This window comes from Notolabrus celidotus, chromosome 13 (genome assembly GCF_009762535.1).
Source record: "Notolabrus celidotus isolate fNotCel1 chromosome 13, fNotCel1.pri, whole genome shotgun sequence".
In the NCBI taxonomy this organism is placed as follows: Eukaryota; Metazoa; Chordata; class Actinopteri; order Labriformes; family Labridae; genus Notolabrus; species Notolabrus celidotus.
In genome coordinates, this window is record NC_048284.1 from 21828532 (window position 1) to 21851428 (window position 22897).

The 22897-nt window shown below is 40.5% G+C and overlaps 1 protein-coding gene across 5 annotated transcripts in view; it reads left to right on the top strand.

The window, feature by feature from the left end:
- The window catches only part of mdga2a (MAM domain containing glycosylphosphatidylinositol anchor 2a), a 351098-nt gene that overhangs the window by 191884 nt on the left and 136317 nt on the right, over nt 1–22897 (top strand). For all 5 annotated transcript variants that reach the window (XM_034699300.1, XM_034699303.1, XM_034699302.1 and 2 more), the window contains exon 5: nt 20619–20758. In XM_034699300.1, the coding sequence (XP_034555191.1) occupies nt 20619–20758 (140 nt within the window). The remainder of the gene's footprint in view (nt 1–20618; nt 20759–22897) is intronic.

The following is a 22897-nucleotide window of genomic DNA, read 5'->3' on the forward strand; positions in this document are numbered from 1 at the left end:
GGTGCACAGGTAATCCAATTTGTGTTTTAGAGGCACAGCACAGCACGGGTAATGCTCAATGATGTATGACCCATTCGTTCGGTTGAGCTTTAGTCCTAATGCCTCTCACACTGCAGGGGGAAGGAGATCTTTTTTCAATTGAATGTTGGTTTGGGGCTCGCCATAAGAAATGATTTTCCTACCAAACTTTTGCACTTTGTTAAGCCCAGAAGAAGCTTCTGGAAACCTAAAGCATGGCTGCTGTTGAAGTGATGAAGAACAACAGACTTTTTTGTTATATCTGTTTTCCTATAGTATAACTTTGAAATGGTACACAGAAGGGTGCATTTCTAGGCAAGGCAAGGCAAGGCAAGGCAAGGCAGCTTTATTTGTATAGCGCATTTCATACACGAGGGCAACTCAATGTGCTTTACATTAACACATTAAAAGCATTTCTAAACGAGCTACTTCATTAATTATGTTGAAAATAGTCAAGAAATTCTAGAGCAGACCATCAACTAAGATGCTTTACTGCAGGCGCTGTAGACAGTGCTAAGAGCATTAGAACTAATGGAGATCAAGTTGAATCTGCTGCACAGATGTGATGTCACCTTTTCCGAATTCAGAATATAACATAAGGACTAAATTCCAAATTGATGATTTGGATATTTTAATTCCAACGACCCAACTAATCTAAAGGTAAAAAAACAGACAAACAGAAAACAGTCCAAATTGAGCTTTATTTTTTTAAGACAGCTAGACACTGTTCAAAACATGTAATGTGCATTTTATTGATATTTGAAACACTGGTCCCCTATTTTCCATAATTGATGACCACAAATCATGAAATTAAACTTAACTCAAAACATTTTAAATACAGTACATGAATTGCCTCTTAAAGCTGCTGTTGGTAGGAATGGTGTTAAAAAAATGTTACTTTTTTTCTGCTGGGTTTGGAGAAAAGGTCATATTACCAATCAGTACTCATCTGTAAGTGAAGTAATTTGAGATTATGGCGAAATCTCTGTGTTTTCCGATGTCTTTGTATCAAGCAATGTTATTATTCCCCTCGCACCCGTTGTCAAAGACCAGTCAGAGCTACTCCCCAATCCTCTGTCCTGATTGGTCGAGTGGCGGCCCCACTACTTCGCCCTGATTGGCTGGGAAGCCACTATTTCCTCATAGAACGTGCACAACAATCTTTTGTGGGCGGGGTTATGAGAGCAGAGAGGGGAGGGGTAGTGTTGACATTCAAAATCTCTCTCAGAACTGATGTTTATATCATGACTACCAACAGCAGCTTTAAGTGTGGGGTCTCTTGCTCCCTTTGTAAAAACAAGTACATATTCTCCCACTAAACAAATAGATAAGAGGCACTACAATATACTTGGATACATTGTAATCACTTATCAAAAAACTACTACTAATAGACAAAAAGTCATAAAAGCTAGGTTCAGATTTACATTTTTCGGCTGTTAAACAACAGCATGCTGTTGTCAGCATTAAATATTTAGCACACAGCAAGCACACACATTGTGTGGTACTAACTCAACTGATAACAGTTTTGTCCTGTGAAATTTAACATGCCAGCATTGTGAAAGTTGGGACTACAACCTTTTAACTAAAAGACCAGCTGCTGAAAAAAAACCTCTCAGACAGCTACAGCAGTTGCAGGCTGACAGAGATAGCGATGTGCAGCAGGTGTTTCAGTCTAGGTCTCACAAGTTACCTAATTAACTTGTGACTTTCAGTCAATGCGCCTGTGATTTTTGTTGTTTCAACAACTGCTGAAAACAGAAGAGCCTCTTCATTTATTCATTAAAGACATGGCTATTGGGCAAATTCTGACATTATAAAGAGAAAGGACTTTTTCTATTTTCATATGCTGCTGTAACTATGACAACCACAGACTCACCCAGCTGAAAGTCCCCAGCTAACAGGGTCACTCGTTAACAACTGAACCCCGGTATAGTTTTGGAAAGTCCTGCGTCCTCTACAGCTTGCCTGCTGTCAGCATTTTGGGCCAGCATAAAAAACAGTCTTATTAATTTTAACTTCTAGTAGTTCTGTTTTTCTGTGTTGTGTTTTCATGGTGTTAGCGATCCGCATAATTTCACAGCTTTCTTGCTGTCATCTTGTTTTCAGGAGTGGATCCAGTGTTTCCTTTTTTCAATGAGTGAGGCACAAAATAATGCTCACTGCTTGATGACTCCGATGACATTTTGTCTCTTCCTGCTAATTTTCACAATGAATAGAAAAATGGTGCATCAGATTCAGTGTTCACGGTTTCTGTGAATACATTTTTCATCAGATTATGGATCTGAAAAGGGATCCCAAAAAAACAGACTCATTGTGCAAAAGCCATAAGGCTAAAACAATTTGTCTATTTATTGATTTTTGGTCATTTTGAAGAAAGTGAAAATATACCGCAGCCAGATTCTCCAAACAATGAAACAACTGTTTGTGTTTTGGCTTTGTGCTTTAGTTTGGAGAGCAAAAAACTCAAAGTGACATCTTAATTTGCACCTTTCTGCACAAAACATGTATTAAAAAGCAAAATACCCTCAGTTGCAGCCCCTCGATACAATGTGCGTCTGATTTCATTGTGACTTCAGCAGAAGGAGGTAGACTTTGTGTTTGGGGGGAAGAGGAACAGATGGGAAGTCTTGGCACATTGTTGCTGACCACAAAACAACAAGTCAAGGCGTACCCTTTGAGCCTTGCACAACACCAGAGTACAACTTTGTCTTTTTCCTATGACACAATGTGGGCAGCCAAGGACGATAGTCAATGAGCAATATCAATTTACATAATGGACTATTAAACAATGTGCTTAACATTTAGAACGGCCGCACTGGTGTTCAGTGGGAGTATGTGTGCCAGGAAGTCGGCTGCCATGATAACCACGGTGTGAAATGACACGCATTAGCCTGCTCTGCTGCCTCTTACTCACCGGTGCTCCAGCTCCTCCTACAACCCTGCACAGATGGCCTACTTACCCTCCCTGTGCTCGCCTTTTGCTCTGCATCCGACTGCATGTGAAATAAAAAGGAACTGTTTTGTACACTGCATTCCCCTGCGGTCCCACTCATGTATTTTTACAAGCAAGTGCTCAAAAAAGCCACACACTTCCTATGTTATTTCCCCACAAGCTGACTTGTTTCTCATTGAATTGAGCGTCTAGAGGGTAGAAGCTCTATTTTACGTGTTTGTAACAAAAAAGTGGATGCATTTAAAGCAGCTCCCTATCTGCCTCCTCTTCCTCTCTTTGTCCTCCACACTTAGTCAGCCTAAGAAGTTACACACATCTTGCCCATGCTAATTGACATTCTAACAAACAGGAACAAATATATTAATATGAGTGCTGTTTTAATTGGTGTGAATAACCAGACTTGTAAGAGCGGTGTGAATAGTAATTTAAATCAGGTGTATTATTGCCGTAATGCAATTGATTAAGCCACAATTCGGTTGCACAGTCTGGGGTATAATTGTGTTTGATGGATTAGGTCTTGAGTGTTTTATGAGGTAGAATTAAAAATTATACTATTGAAGGTCTTTGCGACAGAGGAAATGGTGACGAGGGTAAAAAGAAGATTGAGTGAGTGGTCACCTCAAACTACAGACCATTTTAGTCAGCTCATGATGGATTCATTTTTTGTTCCAGCTCTTTTCTTCCTGTTAGATATTTGGATATTTATGGATAAAATCTTTCCCTTTGAAAAACTGAGTATCAACCTTAAGCATAGACTCCAGTCTCTGATAAATGCCTTGCTCGACTGTACCTCAAAAATGCTGCTAAAGGAGGGCAGAGTGACTCATCTGCTTTGCCCACCCATGTCCGTCCCCCCAGCCCCCAGCCTGTCTAGATCTGATGATATTAGAGGAGTAAGTTGCCCATTTGCTTTCCTCCAGGCTACAGCCACAGACCTAAACCCATTCTGTCTGCTTTTCAGTGGAGATAATATGATTATTTTAACTTTCAGATCATTTAAAGATGAAATAGACCTAAGCAATAACCCTCTAAACCCAAAAGCATCTCAGCTTTTACAATCAGAAACATTTTTTTCCTAATTCTTATTCCTGCTCTTCTGATATGTTGTTGGGAAAGAACACTCATATTTACATATACAACATTAAACCAGATTGTTAGTCATCTGAAATGTGCTTTTTGATAGATATCCTAAAAACTAACGAATATCAATTCGTAATCGTGCCTTTAGAGAGGATTCCCATCATGATGTCTTTTCAGTCACATAATGTCTGTTAGTGTATATATGATTTAAAAAAAATTAACCTGCCGACATCACATCAAAGACTCTGCTACTTGTCACTTATTCATATATTGCTTCACGTCTGCATTCAGCTGTGTCGAATTCAGATTAAACTGCTCTATGAAAGTATTTAAAAGTCCTGTGTTTCTAGAACTCAAATCTCTAATCTCTCACTGGATTAATTTTGACCACACTTTGTGTTTAGCTGTTTGTACGGCTCTTGGAGCTTCTCCTTACATCAGTCACACCCGGACTAATGGGTGATGCCTGTTTGCCTGTTAGTGTTGCATCCAATTACACACTCCAAGGGTCTTATCTTTGCAGCCGAGTTTGTAAGGGTGTATTTCACCACCTGCTGTTTTATTTACTGACTTCTTGGCACGTTATGTGGTGAGTAAAGTGCTAGAGGTGATAAAGAAACACAGGGAGAGCATGAAAGGCAGGATTTTATAAAGAGATCAGGAGATCTGTTTTTGTTTCGTTTAACACAAAACACTCTTGTGCTTATATAGAAGCTTTATCATTCAAGTGTTAGGGCCTTTGTCAGCTAACATGTTTTTTCTGTACTCTCAGTGCATATGTTCTTAACAAAACCAATGCTTATCAGCCTTTTAACTGCTCAGTGTCTTATGGGTTAAAACACCAAAGGAGTCATTTATACATTTTTATGATACAAAAAAGGAAAACAATACCAAGTACGATACTAAAGTTTTTGCCACATTGCCAACAGGAAGAGGTGAAATCATAAACATTTTAAGTGTCTCCATTCTGCAGATTGATTTTTAAAGACTTTTTATCTGGTTGTCGCTTGCTCTTGCTTAATGGTTATGACTGAATTAATAACCATTGTTGTTGTTTTTGACCAATCAGAATCAAGTATTAAGTATTTAAACTGCCTGGTGGTCAGTATAAAAGCTGGGTAATGATTACTTTTTGGTATTTTTAATATCTGAAACCGCTGGTAGGGTGTAGGTATCATACAACATGATTAACTGCATGCCTAGATTCTCAATGAGTGATACCTTTGATTGCAGGGTGACATTTTTTGTCAAACACTAATTGTACATGTACTGGAAAAAATCTGCAAAGACCAATTTGTCCAAAGGGGATGCCACATTTTGCACAAAAAACAGTTCCACCTAGAAGCTTAGAGGGGATTTATTATTTGTTCTAAACATTTTTGGACTTTTAATGCAAAGGATCAAGAAACAGGGACGAGAGAGTGCAGGATGGAATGAGTCAAAAGACCACAGGTCAGATTTGAACCCAGGCCATCAACCTCAAGGGGCATAACTTCTGTAGGGTGCAGAATTCAACCTATGCTAAACTGGTGCCCCTGCCTTAGCAGCTTTGACCACCTATTTATTTAGTCAGTCAGTCAGTCAGTTGTTTGTTTTGAATACTTGAATTTCTTTACAATTTTATTTTCATGTAAATGTCAGAAACATAGTTAGACACCTGATAGAACACCATACAGAGTGAACTAAAATTCTGGCATTTATTTCGTCAGAGTCTGGGATCAGAGCCACAGCCATGGAAACGGTGTGCTATCAAGAAATAACAGAGCATTTATTTGGACTAATTACCTATCAGAAAAGAGTATTTTACAAAGAGTTGTAACACTTTTGGTGAACATATAGCTCTGTTTCTTAATCTCTTCTCCTCTGCTGCCTCATTTACCTCCTTCTAAAAATGCCCTAGACGTTGAATAGAATCTAACATGCTTAAGTCGTCCCCCCCCAAATGTAGAAAATCCCCTAATGAGGCTTTAGGCACTGTTATTTTTCATCTTCATCATTTTGCTGAGCTGCATTTAAAATCAGAAGAAATAAGCACCCTTGAGTTAATAAGACTCAGTGGAAAAAAATCCAATTCATTAAATCTCCAAAACCCTCAGACCTAAATTAATTTGTTCAAGACTTTAGAGTTTGTGTTTTAACAGTATGTTCCTCTTCGGCTGATTTTGACTCTCAGTAAGGTGAAGCAGTGAGGCTAACCTGAACTAAACAGGCATTTTCCTGTTCTGTACTGCAGATATCGAGAGACCTGTAGCCTTCGTTTCCAAGAGCTCAGCTCAGTGAGAGATCTCCAAAACCCATTTCCTGCCTGGCTTAGAATAATGAGGTGTTAGAGGCTGCTGGCAGGGCTTAGCCACACACTTCCCCAATGGAAAAGTTATGGATGGTATACAATCACTCACACAAACACAAACACACACACAAACACAAACAAATACACATACATACATACATGGATATAGCAAAGCCAGCCAGAAGGCAGCACCTTCAGCCAGCCTGCGCTGTGGGCATTGATAGGACAATCAGTTCACTCTGGAGTCACCACAGCCAATCATGAGACAGTTTCTTGGCGGGCAGCACCCAATCTTCAGAGGGATGCCAGATACTCTATCCTCGGTGAGCTGTTTCTGGCTTGCTTTTAGCCAACCATAAAGAAAGCTGCTTCCTCGCGTCGGCCAATCGTGTGAGTGTTGGCCAGAGTTAGGCCTATCGACAGAGAACGGCTGCACGGTTACAGCCAATGTGGGCTTTATCCTTCCCTACAGATGTCCGATTAGTGTTGTTTAGGGAAATCAAACTGCCACAACAGGCCCGCTGTGCCAACGTGGCACGGTGAACGGAGAAACTGGTTGAATGGGAGAGGAAAAAGCCACAAAGGCTTACTTCACTGTAACACTGTGATACTCTGGCTGTCACACTGTGAGGGTTTGTATGTAGAGCATTTTTGTAGGGAAAAGTGGAGCTTCACACGTCAGCTTGATGACCTTTCTAAATAATACCTAGAGCTAATACACGCTTCCTAACTGTGGATGTCTTTCTCTAATGAGATTCTAAATTTTCCAGTGTGTACTTTAAAGGCCTGTAAGTTTACTGCTCATAAACCTGTACTAGCTTACATCAGCCAAGGCCATGTTCACAGTCCTCTGCTCATGTTCTGTTTAATGGGCCTGCACTGTTGGTTGACATAGGTATTAGATCAGAGATGGTACTGAGGTTTTAGTGCTACACTAGCTTTCTATTGCCACTGTAAGGCATTTCCTAATGTTTCTCAACACATATGGAGGCAAACTTAAAACTATTTGCTGAAATAAGCTATTTTATTGTGTGGGAAAGATACAGGCATCATTTTCCAACATTAAGCATTTAATGGTAACATCGTCTGAGAACCATGTAACCATGTAATATCAAATAAAAGCGTCATTAAGACTACAATAGACCTTTTCACAGAGCACATTGATGACAGGCCACCTTTAGCATTGTAAAAAGAGAGGGAGAAAAAAGAGAATAAAACAGGTGTAATTAATAACACGAAGGTGCTGATTCGATGCCTGGTATTGTGAATTCTGGTTCACTGGCATGCTCTACTGGGACACCTGGAACCAATTGAACCTTAATTGACATTATTAAAAACACCTGTGCTCTTATAACTCAAGTTGCTAGCTGTAGAAAAGGTATATAAACTATCTCAGTTTTAAAAAAATCTAGGCATGTAGTAGAATAACATTATATGTGATAGAGTTGTAGAGGTACACATATTTGTATCGGACCATTTGGGTAAAGGACTTTAAGTATGGTGCAGATAAATGCTGATGCCACACAGACTTGAAGACAGGAATGCACCACACACAAACACAACATGCTTAGATTGTCATGGCAGTTGCAACAAACAAGAAGAAAAAGCTTGAAGATCACCCCCTGTCAAAAGGAATTCCTGTTTGGAAGCACTTTGGTTTACCCAGTAAAATGCAACAATGGACAAAGGCATTATGATAACTCCTTTGTTCCTTCTTATTTATGTGTACAGAGGCAAGCCAACCACAATTCCTATTCATTCCTATGGGGATTTCCATGATATCCACTTTGCCTGTGAATCTCCTCTCCACTGTAACCTTTTGTTTAGAATTTGCCCTGAGTATCTTGAAACAATTTAACTTTTGCAGTGGGTTTTGGAAAAGCCGAATGACAGTGTGCTAGCTTAGCTAACACTCTGCTAACTAGCTTAGAGGCCTTTTTTCTTCACTTTAGTTGGTGATGGTGATTGTCAGGTGCCTTTTCTTTGTAACTGGTAGTTACTATCAGGTTTCTATGCATCTGTAAAGGAATGCACTTCCTTCCTTGAGGGATTTATGGACACAAACATTGCGCCTTTGTGGGATTCAGTATATGCAAAACTACAAAGGCAACCAAACAGTCAAGCTTTGTTGGAGTGCTGGGATGGACTTTGGGCTTGATCTACTGAGATCCGAAATAACAAGCCTGTGCAAACAAAACAATTGCGCGTGCTATTTCTGGGCGTGTTGCGGGTGATCTACTATGATTACGTGCGCAATTGATAACAGGTGCAAAAGTGGTGCGGATCGCCCTTAAATTATGATTTTTGTGTGCTACCGGCTGTCACCATGGAAAGTTTGAGAGAGCAGAGTGGCTGTAAACGAGAAATGAAGTTTGAAGCCATGGAGTTGGAGGTCTTGGTGGAGGAGGTAAATAAACACACTGGTGAACTCCAGCATAGGCATCTCATTGTTGCCAGAAGAAATGTGATTTGGGAGAATGGAAAAAAAACTGATTTCATTATTTAAAAAGTGTTTTTGTAAGTTGTCCGTCATGACCTTAAAAAAATAAAAATAAAAATCAATTTTTTTTAAATGGAGAATCTTCATCAGATGTCTGACAATCCCCGCCGCACTCCTCAAATCAGCTCAGACCAGAAAACGCCTCAGCAGAGCCCTGAAGGCGTCCTAATTGTTATGATGACATTGATCGGGAGTTCCTGCAGCAACAAAGAAATCAGACGGATGGGTTACAGGCCATTGCACAGGAGGTGAAAGCTGTGTCCAATGTGGCACGTGCCCTCCGCGGTGACACTCGGACCATCGTTGCGCACACAAGGCAGCTGGTCAGTGCTGTCTGCGCTGACAAAGGCCGTCAATGTCCTGGCAACAGTCGGGAGTTCATACAGTGGCAGTGGTCCTTCAACTGAGCCATCTGGCAAATAAAGAGGGAAGGGAGAGCACAAGAGATGAACGTTCATTTCACACGGTAGGATACTGGGAGATGCCGGCACTAACTGCAATGGTGCCGCAGCCATTTGTGCGTAACACTGTGCCAGTTTGCACCTGCCTTTCAAACGTGCTAAATATAGATGCAAAAACACCGACCGCAAACAGTTTCAGGTTTGATAAATCACATTGTGGGTGCTAAATGATTACATTTGCATCTCCTCCTCCCAGTACTTTGCGCATTCTGATAATCTGCGTGTGTTCTGCATTTTCATCTCTGCAAACATGCTAAATTAGTTGCGCATGCTATTTTGCGCATTTGACAGACGCAATCTTCGTTGCAGACGGTTAGTACATCAGCTTTGTGGCGCTATCACGTTTGCACCGTTTTTATACACGCAAACCTTTAGTAGATTGGGCCCTTTGTGAACAGAAAGTATGTTTTAATTCCACATACTTCATTTGAAGTGCTAAAAAGTCATAACACAAGAGAAAACTTTGAAGCACCTTACTGTATCTGTTAAGCAGTCCACAAGTGTAAGGAATTAGATTACCATTCTCCTTCTCAAATGTGAACCATCTCTATTTATTTATTGATTCTTCTGATCTTTGAAAAGTTGTTAAAATAGAAGATTCCCATCATCCTCCAGTGGGCTGAACCAGGCTAATATCTACTGCCTGCTCAGTTTGTTTGCCAAATTAACAAACTATTATCATAAAAAAAAACAAGAAAACAGCCAAATATTCACATTTGATGAATTGCTCCATCATCTCAATAAATGGTTTATTAATTTCTAGAGGATAAACATTCATTAAGTACTTTATAGCACTTCTTGGGATTGAGTGTGTGTGTGGTACATTTTAAAGAAAATAGGGACATGAATGGGAAATGAATTCAAGATGGTGGATTTGATGCATGGAGTGAAATGTTTGCTCATGCTAAGGTAAAGTAAACCTTCCATGTTAAATGAGGTAACCCCTGCCTGCCTGATGGTTTGCTTGGTTTGATGCTCACATTCTGTGTTGGCAGCAGGCTTAGCTGTGTTTTTGCAGAGAGCCCTCCCTGCATGGTTCAAATAACAACTGCTGCCTGCTTCAGCACCATGGACAGAGACAGTCCACAGCAGCACTGCTTCAAACCAAACACCAAAGAGCATCTCACAGGGTTTCTCCCCTTTATTTTTTGACTGTTGACTTAACAAGTTCTGTATGGAGGATAAAACAAGTGTCTTCTTAACAGCTTTAGGTAATAGATAAAATGAAACCAGGCTTGTTTGTGTAATTTCTTTGAAATGATTTGCATTGAATAAAGCTTGCATGAACATCATAGATGCAGCTGTATGCAGACAGGCTCCGAAACCCCTTCTGAGGAGTGCATTATCTGTCCTCTAACTCTTCCCACCTTCACCCTCCATAGCCGTCTCTTCTCTCCCTCGTTATTCCTCAGCAGGGCTTTGGCAGCTTCACACTGGCCTAATTTTAGAGTAACAAGGTGTGTGTCGACTTCTGTGTGCATGTGTTTGTTTGATTATGTGTGTGTGTTTGTTTTCTATAAATAGCACCTCTGAGAGCCACAGCTGTGCTCTTATGGTGCTCTGTGTCCGTTGAATGATCAGACAAACGAAGCCCTCTGCTGTGATAATGAGCAACCTCAAATCAATTACAGATTTCTAACTGTAAGCTCTGCGTTGTCCCCTTGTGCAAAAAGCACCACCTGCCAATCCGTCTTGATTTTCATAGTGACTGTCTTTCCTTTGTTCCTAGCACGTTGTGTTTCCTGAGATGCTGCAGCCTCTGCTACCTCCAGTGTTTTCCAGCCCACAGTACACCGCGTGTGATAGATGATCTGAGCTGATAGTGCGAAGCTGGATCTATACGGAGTCTCATTTACAATAACAGTGTAGGCCGAGGAGTGCATGCGAGTGCATTACAGTGTGTAATCAATACGCTCTGACAACCCCTGATGTTCTAATATGCATGTGCTGCTGGCAAGTCATTCCGAGGTACTACACACATGGATAACCCCGTGGATGAGTTGCCTCTCAATTATACAGCAGGAAGATTCAGATGCAGTGTTAGCTTACACTTTCTCAGGTATAATACGTGGGGGAAAAGATTGAAAATAATACAATTCATGTCTGCCCCTATTGGTTAAACCCCATGGAAGTCATATTGATGTAATGATAACTTATGTTCAAGTTGAATATGGTTGGACTGCTTGACTGTGGTAGGAAATGGGAATGAAAATCAATATAGCTCTTTAATGCTCACTGTATGGTCAGTGCAGATTGGTTGCAGGATTACCTTAACCTTTGGATGACTTTGGTTGGACCAAATGCAATGTTATGTCTCATCTTAATCCTTCAAAAAGGTTCTGTTTAAGGCCACAATAGGCAGTGAGAGCTAGTGTGGAGAGGTTGGCTCTAAGGTGCCTGGGCTAGCTGTTGACCCCTCCCTGAAGTGTGGTTGGTCATATTTGACGAATAACCACTCAAGGAAGGTGCCCATGTGATAACCCCAGTAATGTGTTGGCTCTCATTGCCTATCTAGTATGGTCAATGAGAGCCATGGAGTAAGGCGCGTATGGATAAGGTGGATAGTATTAACATTGTCTATACATGGAGCATGCGTTATTAAAGTCTAGGTCTTTAAAAAGTAGCAATGCTGTTTGGGGTGCAGAGACCACTGAGAGCCATTTGATAGGCTATGTAAGTGATCAGTAGGGCAAAAGCACTGGTATGAGGGCAGCCACAGGCTATTCTGGCTGACTGCACTCACCCCCTATATGCTGAGTACAAGCTGCTGCCATCTGGTTGCCATACCCTCTGCCTTGGTGTAGGACTAAAAGATTCAAGAACTCACTCTCCCTGGTACCATTAGCCTCCTAAACAGCATCATATGACTCTTTGTCACTCTAATATGTGTATGTCACTGTTCAGTGTGTGTATTTATTGTGTGAATGAGATTTTTCTTGTTTTATTCACTGCTGTAAAACAAATTGCCCCTCAGGGATAATAATGTTTACCGTGAACTCTGAACCTTGAGGGCAATGGTCCTCACTGGATGCTTATTCTTTTCATAAAGGCATATGTTTCTTGTGTTTATTTAAAATTACTGTAATCATTTGACAGTTAATGTCAAACTTGATTGAACTCGACAATAGTGACAATCATTGTCAGCTTAATGGAGACTCACTGAGTCTAACTTATGATAACCGAGAACTTCATCCTTTTTGCTTCAGTCAAAATATATGTAATTTAATAACCTATTTCTTTCTTGGTAATGAACTTATGTTAAAGTCTTGTTCGTCTCCCCATAGTTAGAATCATATCTGGTTTTAAAGTAGCCATGTTCATCCCTTGTGGACGAAGGTGGCACCCTATCTCTTTGCAGATCCTGTCCTGTTTTTCATTATGTGCAGTCAGTCAAGTTTTTCTGTCATAGTCTCACTTGGCCTTGTTGGTTAAGTGAGCAAATTTTAAAACTAACATTATTGAAGTCTTTTTACATGACATTTTACAACTGCATCAAAAAGAAGAAATGTCGAAAAGACCAAGTCCCAGTGAGGTTTTGTCTTTCACAGTGACTCTGGTGCAGTCACTAGGACGCTGCCAGCTTTTGTCTCCACTAGTTCTGTACTAAATCTTTGATTAGGCAGTGATGAGCATGACACTTTTGTACTTAGCTTTGACTGCGACTATACAGGATTGAAGTGTATTTGAAGTGGGTCAGACAGGGTTAAATATGTGTTTACAATTCAGACCGGTCTGAAAGTGCTGTTGTAACAGTAGGAGTTTGGTGACCTGTTCAATCAATATTTCCCAAAATCTGATATATTTGTGTGGGTATTGGGTAAACTTGTATGATGGTTTTGGCATTGTTGAACAGCTTCATAATGCAGAATGCATTTTTTATGTTTTTATTAAACTTTTTTTTGTACTGGATCATGGTGCTGGAATTACCTTTTCTCCCTGCAGTTCCTAAAAACCAACTAGAGGTTTATTTTCTGTGATGCCTGCAGAGAATTCATAATGTGTTTTGTGCTCTAACAGAAACCATTATTTTTTAAATTGTTACCGTACACATATTGCATATATTTTCTCCTGCTGTTTCTCACTCTTGCCTGCTCCCTCACACTCTGGCGCTCTCATTCTGGAAAGGTGATTACGCCAGGAAAACTAGCAGGATATGGTTAGTGCTCCTGTGGGGTTGGTCTGAGGACATTAAGCCCACAGCGACAACGAGCCCCAGCTGTTAAAGCCTTTTTTTCCACATTCATTTGTTTGTCAAATTTAGAGTGTCCGCCATTGCCAAGAACCCCCTCTGCCACTCAGGCACTCCAGCAGCATGGTGACAAGGCTGCTTTTAGCCAAATCCAATTTAATCTCCATTGGCGGTAGTGGATAAAGCTGTCTCCATCTCCCCCAAACTGAGGCCAAGAAGGCCAGGCACTCCACTGGGAGCTGCTCGTTCAACACACAAGGACATAATGCACACTCGAAGACAACTACACACACACACACACACACACACACACACACACACACACACACACACACACACACAAACACACACACACACACACACACACACACACACACACACACACACACACACACACACACACACACACACAGACTGAAGATGTGGAGAGAGCAATAAACCAACAGTCCGAAATGTTCTTTTTCTCTTTTCATCTCCTCATCGTGTGTTTCTGCAGAGAGGGAAATGATGTCGCTGTTATGAAAATGAGACAATGAAATAAAAAAAGGGTACATCTGAGATTCTGCTCTTAGCCTGCAGCCCTTCCGCTTCCATTTTTTTTTTTAAACTTCACTGATCAGGGAGCTGTGAGTGTGACTTTGAGGGTGAATATGAGTGTGTGCGCCTGCAGATGGTTGGCAGGGTGGGGAAGTGCGGGGGAGTGACACTACAGCCTGAGAAGCACTTTTATGCAAATGTCTTACCTTAACCCACAGCATCATGACAACATTTGCTCACCATTTGCAACAACGCCGCTTGATCACAAGTGCTTGTAGAGCAAATAAACAAGTGATACCAGAATAATTCTGTATTAGTTTGACTGGGAAGATGCACTCAATATGAAGCAAAGATTTTTTTCTCTTCTCTGCACTGTTTTGCTCTTCTTACATCAGTGTGAATGGCAGATGTGAACCTTATGCCGATGCCAATTCCTCAACTGGCAGAGAAAAAAACAGGACCAGAAAAAGTGTCTAATTAACATCCAAATGCGCCACAGGCAGAATTGTTTTTTTTCAGCTCATTGCTCTCAGTGACCTCTGATCTACCGCTCAACATACATGACTACTCACTCATTTAACATCTTGTACTTAAGTGCTGGAGGGGTTGCTGGGGAAGAAGTGGGAGTGCTTGAGAATAGTTGATTATTGATTAATTGCCCTTAAACATGCACATGCAGTGGGAAGGGGAAACCCACTTGAAGTGCATTTAAACTAGCCCTGGACTGCAGAGCCATCACTCTCACATTACTTCAAGTTTATGCTTCCATATGCTGCCACCATATTTCAGAAGAGCCTTGACAGCATTATTAACAGTTATACCATCATAATATGTACTGTCTGTGCTTACATAACATCTACTCTTCAACATAGAGTACTTTACCGTCAATATACTGTAAGTCCAGATCATTGGGTTGTTTTGACAATAATACAAGTACCCATCCCATCCACTAATGCATTAACTGCCTACGCCAGTCAATTCAACAATCTGATATTATTATTTTTTTATTCCCCCAAACAAATCCTCTCCTTTCTGCTAAATCATCTTGTGATTAAAATGAACAAAAGGCAGTCGCATGCTAATATCTGTTAATACTGTTAAATCTGGAATACACAGTTTTGAGGGTGCCCCAGTGAGAGAAAAGGGTTTAAACTGTCATTCTTCATGACTATTTCCATTGCATTCAGCAAAGAACCCACAACTTCTAGTTTCTGTTTCAGCTGTGTAGCTTTTCCAGGTACAGTCTGTTTTTCCGCCATGTAGAGTTTGCAGTCCTAGGTAGTAGGTAGCTCAGCCTACCGTAGAGTTGATAGTTGTGAGGTATTGACCCACTGCCAGCATGTCCCAGAGTTATGTCACCCAACTCTGCTGGTCACTTGTCATAAATTGAATTTTTTCAATCAAACCCACTCTCCAAAATATATATTTACTCAAAACTGCACCACAGTTGTATTTAATCGCATGATTATGACCCAACGTGGGAGAAAAGCTGCCAAAAGCGGGCGCCACCAGCCTTGTGGGTGGCCCCTTTGATAGGGCAGCTGAAGAGAGACATGAAATGTGGGGAGTAGAAAGTGGGGGAAGCCATGCAGTAAAGGGTTGTGCCTGTTAGTCAATCCAGCAACTGCCTATAGGAGAATATAGGCTCTTTACATGGGGCATAACCTTAAACTGCTGAGCCTAACAGCCCCCTCCTTAATGGGGGCAGGTTGTCAATTGAGTTGTGGGAAATAGTGATGGCAGCACTGGCCGCCGTGAGGGCGCATATCCTTGGTAAAGCTTTTGTTAGATTAAAGCATCATCTTCTTGGTACAATATCCTAACAATAAATACTCCCTGTTTTAGAATAGTTTATTGGTCGCACCAATAAATGGGAGTCAGTCCTTTATTTTTAGAAGGGAATAAAAAGTTTACACCACATTTTGTGGCACATAAGACAAAGCATCTGTATGGAAGGAAATAAGCTCTCTATAGGTAATATTTTTGTACTTCTGTTTAGAGGAACTCTGCGGTTTTCTGATCACTGGGCGATGGTGCAATGTTTTGAAAGGGTGCCAAATGTATTTGCCTAGTTGTGCTCACAGACAAGCTCATAGGCTGTACATTCAACTTCCTACTTTCATTTTCAGCTTGTTGGGCTTATTGTGCTGGTAGAAGTTATGTGCACAAAATGGTTGCAATGCACCAATAAGGACCGGAATAATCTTGCGTTCTCATTAAAGGATCATAATACATCTCCTATTACTATTGGTTTGAGCTCCAGTAAAGCTTCTATGTGTCGTAAACCTTGGATTCATTTTGGAAATACAGCCACATTTGAATAAAAATAGATTAAGTCATGTATTACCTTTGCAAAATACAGACATTTATGTGCACCTTTCTTTTGGTGGATGTAGGAAACTAAGAAAAAACAGTAAAAATCAAATAAAAAAACAACATGAAACATTTATTCCCTACTCTACTATTTTATTGGTCCATAATCTTGTATATATTTGGAGTCATTAAGCAATTTCTAGCATATGAAACCATCCAAGTTCACATAATAAACTTTTATGTGAGGCTCTCAGGTATTCGGGGGATTGTACAGGATGTATCTTGCCTGTTATAATGCATTCAAAGCTCTGTCCATCACCTATTTTCTTTATCTTTTATCTCAAAGCTGTCAGCAGGAAGACATCTGAGTTGATGCCACCCCAAATCCCTGTGCATAAACTCTCATTATCCACTTTCCTTTCTGAAAATACTATGAGTAGTTAATGTCACAGGAGCATCATGCTGCTTTCATGAGGACTGAACAAACATGAAATTATGTAGTAATGAGAACCATTTCTGTTCCTGCTCAAGGCCAATTGTGCATGTCTTGGCTGTATGAAGAGAATATGTGCGACCAAGAGAACATTTCGGTGCTCATTATGTTCACTTAAGAGCGGGTTATTTGCTTTTGTTGCTGTAAGCTCAGTGTCGTCTGCGTGAAACACTTGTGAGTGTTTATGTTTGTGTGTAGTGGTGGCAGCTATAGCAGTGGCAGATCATTAATTACGGGTGTCTCCTTTCCTCCCTCCAGGACTGATCGTATGTTGTTGAGATACTGGCTCATTGAAGTAAATGGCATTAGTACAGTGTTCGGCAAGTGCCCAGGGGTCTTGTTTCTGAGCCTTTTTTTTTGTTTCAAGTGGCAGTGTTGCGTGAAGCTCCCTTACACTGAGCCTATTTCTCAAGCCCTTATCCGCCCCTATGGAATTCACCACTAGTGTATTCATCTCCAAATGGAAAGAGAGCAAGACAATGAAGGGTAAGAGTTAGAGTATTCCAGCTAGGCTGTATGAGTAGCCTGTTAGTATGTGTACGTTAGCACATAGCAGGGCATTAAGCTAAATGAGATAAACAGCATGCAGGGTCCTGGGAGGGGCTTACAGTTAGCGCGTGGCTAAGGCTGCACTCTGGCTGAGACTCCCGCTGCAGCATTAGGGAGGAGTGTCGCTACGCTTATTAGCGTCACAGCCCGGATGGACGTCGAGACTGCTGCGGGGTCTGAGTCTACCGAGAAAGAGAGGGGCCCACACAGGAAGCTGCTCCTCCAACATGAAAGGATGCCAGTCTGTAGCTCCGTGTGATTCCTGCTGCATTTTTTTTTTTAATTTCCCTACTTTGTACCCCTCTTCCTAATCAGATCCGCTCTCTAAATGATTTCATCCCAAACCTCTTTACTAATCATGTAAGCTGAAGAGGAATAAATGCTAACAGATGCTAGTATTGTCAGGGGTTGTTTCCATGCTTTCACAGCTCAGAGGTTCTAAATGGTTTACCTAAAATGACTCGTTTCTCCTGTCCCTTTGACCCCCAGCACGTGTGTCTAGTGGTATGGGTTGTGGGTAGATTGAAATGTCCCCTCTGTCTCATAAGGGTCAACTGATGGTGCAGAGAAACCCCAGTGCAGTAATTACGGCTGTGAACAGACAGCTGTGGGTACTTTAGGGTTTCTCTGCCTTGAACTTGTACTGCAGTCTGACTGTGCTGCTGAATAGTGAGTTTAATCTCCCCATATCACTCTGTCTGCCATTTTTATACCCCTAATTGCATTACATTAGGAATTTATATGCTGAAATCAATGTGCTAAATTATGAGTTCTGTTCCTAAATGAGATATCCACCAATTAAATTTATGGACACCTACTCTCTCCATATGGCTAAATTTCAGCTGAGAATGTCTGAGGTGAATATTTAACCTTTGGATGGAAGTCATCTAAGACGTATGAGTTTAGAATGAAAACTATTGTAGAGTCAGTCTGGGTTTTTCAAAACATTAGTGATACATTTTAGAGAATCATCTTTTTTTCCGAGGGTCTGTGCATGTATAAGATTTTTAATGAAACCCTTCTGGCTTGTAATTACGCTGAGTTTTAAATTAATTTTCCCACAGCATGAAAGTAAAAAGGATCAGCAGACAAAAATAACTTGTTATGCCGCCTGATATCAGTTGTTTACAGTTGGTCATCTACTTGACACAGCATTTGTATTATCACTGCCTACAGTGGCTAATTTGGTGAAGATGCAAATTGAGTGTCACTCTGAATCAAAGTGGAGTGATAATGATTGGTGTATGCTACTGGCACAGCTACTGAATCTTTTTTTTTCAAACAGTAATTTGTACCTCTGAAAATGAAGACTAATTCAGTGTGACTGGGGCCCAAGGTGCTTCGGGAAATAAGCCTGCAAGTTCTGTACAGGGTAGCAAGGTCAAATAATTACTAAAATGACCAAAATAAAGTCAAAAGGAACAAGCAGAATGTTAGCTTAGCGGTACTCTCATATGCTATAATTAGGAATATTAACCTATGTAAGTGTCACTGAATTTAAAGGCCAAACTGCAGCTTTTGATCCCAACATTTATCATTTACATAGATTGGCATATTATGTATGTAACCTTCTTATTTGTCTGTATTTTGTTCCATGAATTGTTTTTCAGTAGACAAATACTGTTTTGGATGAAGTTTTGCTTTCGTTCGATCACATATAACTTTATGGATGGGGTCTTGGTGTAAAACTATGCTTTCATCCACTTTTGATGCTGTCAGTTAAAGCTCAAAGTAGGGTTATGGGGTGGCAGTTGCTCAGTCCGTAGGAACCTGGCTTGGGAAAAGGATTGCGGCTGGTTCGCTCCTGGTATGGACCAAGTTTGGCAGTTGGACAAATTGGCTGGAGAGGTGCTGGTTCATTTGCCTCGGCACTACTGAGGTGCCCTTGAGCAAGTCACCGAACCCCCAACTGCTTGGGTGGCTCTGGTTGATGGCAGCCACCTCACTGTGATATCTCTCCATAAGTCCGTGTCGATAGCCTGTTTATGCATGAGTGTTTTTTTTAAATACTAGTAAAAAAAACACGAGTGTAAAGCTTGAATTTCCCCCATGGGGTTTAATAAAGTACATGTTTTTTTTTTAACATCCCCAAGATTTATTGATGGCAATTTAGTGGTGAAAAAAAAGCTTTTTGAATCTATATTGGATCTAGGGTGTACATGATGCAAAGACAGTTATGTTAAACATAAAGAAAACAGTAGGTAGTCACAGATACTGTGAATTGAAACTAATATGCACTTATTCAGCTTTGTTTACTTGTTGTACATCCTATTATATCACGATTGTAGTATTAAACCATTACACCGCACTTTACAAATGTGTCATATTGTGCAGCCCTAGTTGAGGTCCATGATCATGCTGAGAAAACATTCACAACTCATGTTCATGTGATGTTATATTTTACAGACTTTTCTCATGGTTTCCCCTTATAGTAATTGCTACTTGAGAAAGCCATTTAAGTCTTGTGTTTACACAGATAACAGCATAACAGCATCCCTCAAATCAGATCTGAGAAATGTAAAATAACCTGTGTGTTAATCGAGCATGATAGGCTTAATTTGTTTTTAAGTAATGGTTGAATAGTCTTAGGTTTAGATTTTTCCTTTGAGGAGCATAGAGTCATAACTTTAGGGATATGCTAATGTTGCATAGTAATGAACTGAATGGACATTACCATGATTTGTCAGTAACATTTATACACTTACTGCAAAGATATTTTAAGCACCTTAGAGTTTTTCTTATGCACTATGAAATGCTGCTTGTTAATAAATCACTGTAACATGAGTGAGATTTGCTTAAGTTACTAGAGAAATAAAACTATCTTGAACCATTTTCTAAACAGCCCCTGACAACACACATGGTAGCACAATCCCTCAAAGAAGCTCAAGCCTGTGAAAATGCTTCTCTTACAAGTAGCTTCTAATAAAAACTATAGAGTCGTCAGACAGTAGATCGCTGTCTCAGAGCGCCTTTCCTCGACTTTGTATTTGATACAGTTACAGTGTTTGAAAGTCTAAACCAAAGTGAATTCCATAAAAATAAAATAAGTACCAATTCTTTTTTTGCTTGTCGTACAAATACGTCTGCTTTGGTGTGTGTGGTACAAACGTGGCCACACTGCTTGTTTTCAGTCAGATGGCCTCTTAATCAATACACCATCTGTTGTGCTAAACTACTCATTCCTTTAGAAATGACCGGAATGCTAACGCGCCTTGTGCTTTTTTTCCCTCCACAGCCCCTCCAACAGTCCGCATTATACACTCAGGGCACGCCTGTAATGTTGAGGAGGAGAGGCACACAGAGAGAGTCTACACCATCAGAGAGGGGGAGACGCTGGAGCTCACCTGTCTGGTGACGGGGCATCCTCGACCACAGGTAAGGACAAGTAATCTACCTTTAGCTGCCTCAACGGACAAAAACAGTTTTAATAAAAGCAAAAAAAAAAAGCAGATTTTTTTTTCTATCTTACCCTCCTTGAGACTCTCTCTTTAATTCAGTATTAGCATCATAGAGTGGCACACCACGTTCCCATGCACTAAACCAGCTTAAAAGTTTAATCCTTTAATTATTGATGGTTTAGTTTGCATTGTGCACCTGCATGTTGATAATCAAAGCTGCCGGGTCTAATGAGAATGCAGAAAACAAAGCAGCGGAAACATCTGCCAAAACAAAACTGTAACGAGCACACAGTAAAGAGACTCTGGGTCATGTAAATGCACAGGGGTCCTTGGCATCTGAAGGATTTCTTTTTCCCTCAAAGTCTTCTGTTTTCTGTTTTGATCTGAACTAATTAAAAAAAAACTTTCACCTTTTTATTTTTTTAAGAAAACACACCTCTTATTTGATGTTGATCTTTTTGCTGTTTTACTTCTTATGGTTACTTTTCTCATTTTCATTTAAGAAGTAACTATACCGAAACATATGTCCACAAAAGAAGGAAAAACAGATATAATCCCCTTGTCCTAACTAAATAGTAATTTTCTTGATCCAGCCAGGTTTAAATGTCAGCTCATCCACAATAAAACCTGCACGTCACATTTGTTCTTGTAATCATCTGGGCAGGATTTGTAGACACTAACCTTTCAAACACTTATCGAACGTCGCTTCCAATTTGCTATAAAACACAAATCACACAAAATTCAAAGTACTCCAGACAGGGCCAAGCTCACTAACATGATTTTATATAATCTCCTTTTGATCGATAGACAGGAGGATTAGTTTGTACACTTCCCCTTTAGACTCCGACCTAGAAGAGAACATTGATTTTGATATTCAAATGAAAAGGTGAGGCCTCTTAAATTAACAACAGGCTCACAGACCCACGGTTTGTCTCTTTCTGTTGCTGGGTGGAGGGGGAACAAATTCACACTCATCATCTCAGTCTTCCCTCTTAATTAGAATTTGTGAAACACAGTGCGGAGTGACGGGAGGGGAAGAGGAGAGTGGGAGATCAAAAGGCATGCACGGCTGTGGCAGGAGAGGCAGGATCTCCTTTGAAACCGAGTCATTATGAGACTCACGCAGTTTCCCCTGGCACAGTGGGTCTCGGCTGTGTCTCTGCGGACTCTGGGATGTGTCAGCTCTGTCCCCCTCTGGTAATGGCATGGGACTGGAGGAGGAGGCGGGGGAGTGGGGGGTGAGGAGGGGGCACATTCATTTTGAGTCGATTCAGAAGCTGTGGAGGTTATCTGGGGTGGTGCAAGACCCCAGGCTGGTTTTCTGATGCTAGCAGAAAAAAAAAACAGGAGGGTACGCGACCTCAACGGAAACAGACTTGCAAGCTTACACGGCAATAACAGCTCATCTTTTCATTAGAATAAAAGATTAATCCTTTGAACATGTTCTCAGTCTGTCTTCACCCCAAAGTTCCACATTTTAATTAAATCGAGTTTCTTCATCTTTCAACGGGAGATGTGCAGGGAAAAAAACTAATCAGTACTCTTTGCAAAGACTATGGTGTACTTTCAGTGTCCTCTTTTGATTAATGGCACGACAAAAGTTTGGTAAAACCTTTGTAATGAATGCCTTTTTTGTTAGAGGATACAAACATATAACTACTAACCAACAAAATTGGACACACACATACATAAATCAATACTGTTAAATGTGGCACGCACCTCCTACAAATATGATTGGCCACCCATGGTGCTACCTGAAAATCCCAAATTATGATTGGCTTGTCAGAGGTAGACTAAAGATCTATTGGGCAGTTTTGCAACAGGCTTTTTTTGGTGACAATCATATTATTCTTGACAGTTTATTTAAATTCACTGATTAAAGATGGCCCATGTTTGAACAATAAATAACAAGACAACAAGTGTACAACTACAGAACTAAAAAATAATCACAAAGAGCTTCATTCTCCTTTGCAAATACCAGCCAGGAGACTACATGGTGGATGGGAGGAGCTCTAGTTTTTGTTCTTTTCACCACACTGTACATAAGCAGCTATGCTTTAGGCTGAGTAAAACCAAGCCAAATAAAGTTTTTTTTTCTTATCAGTGAAGTGATTCT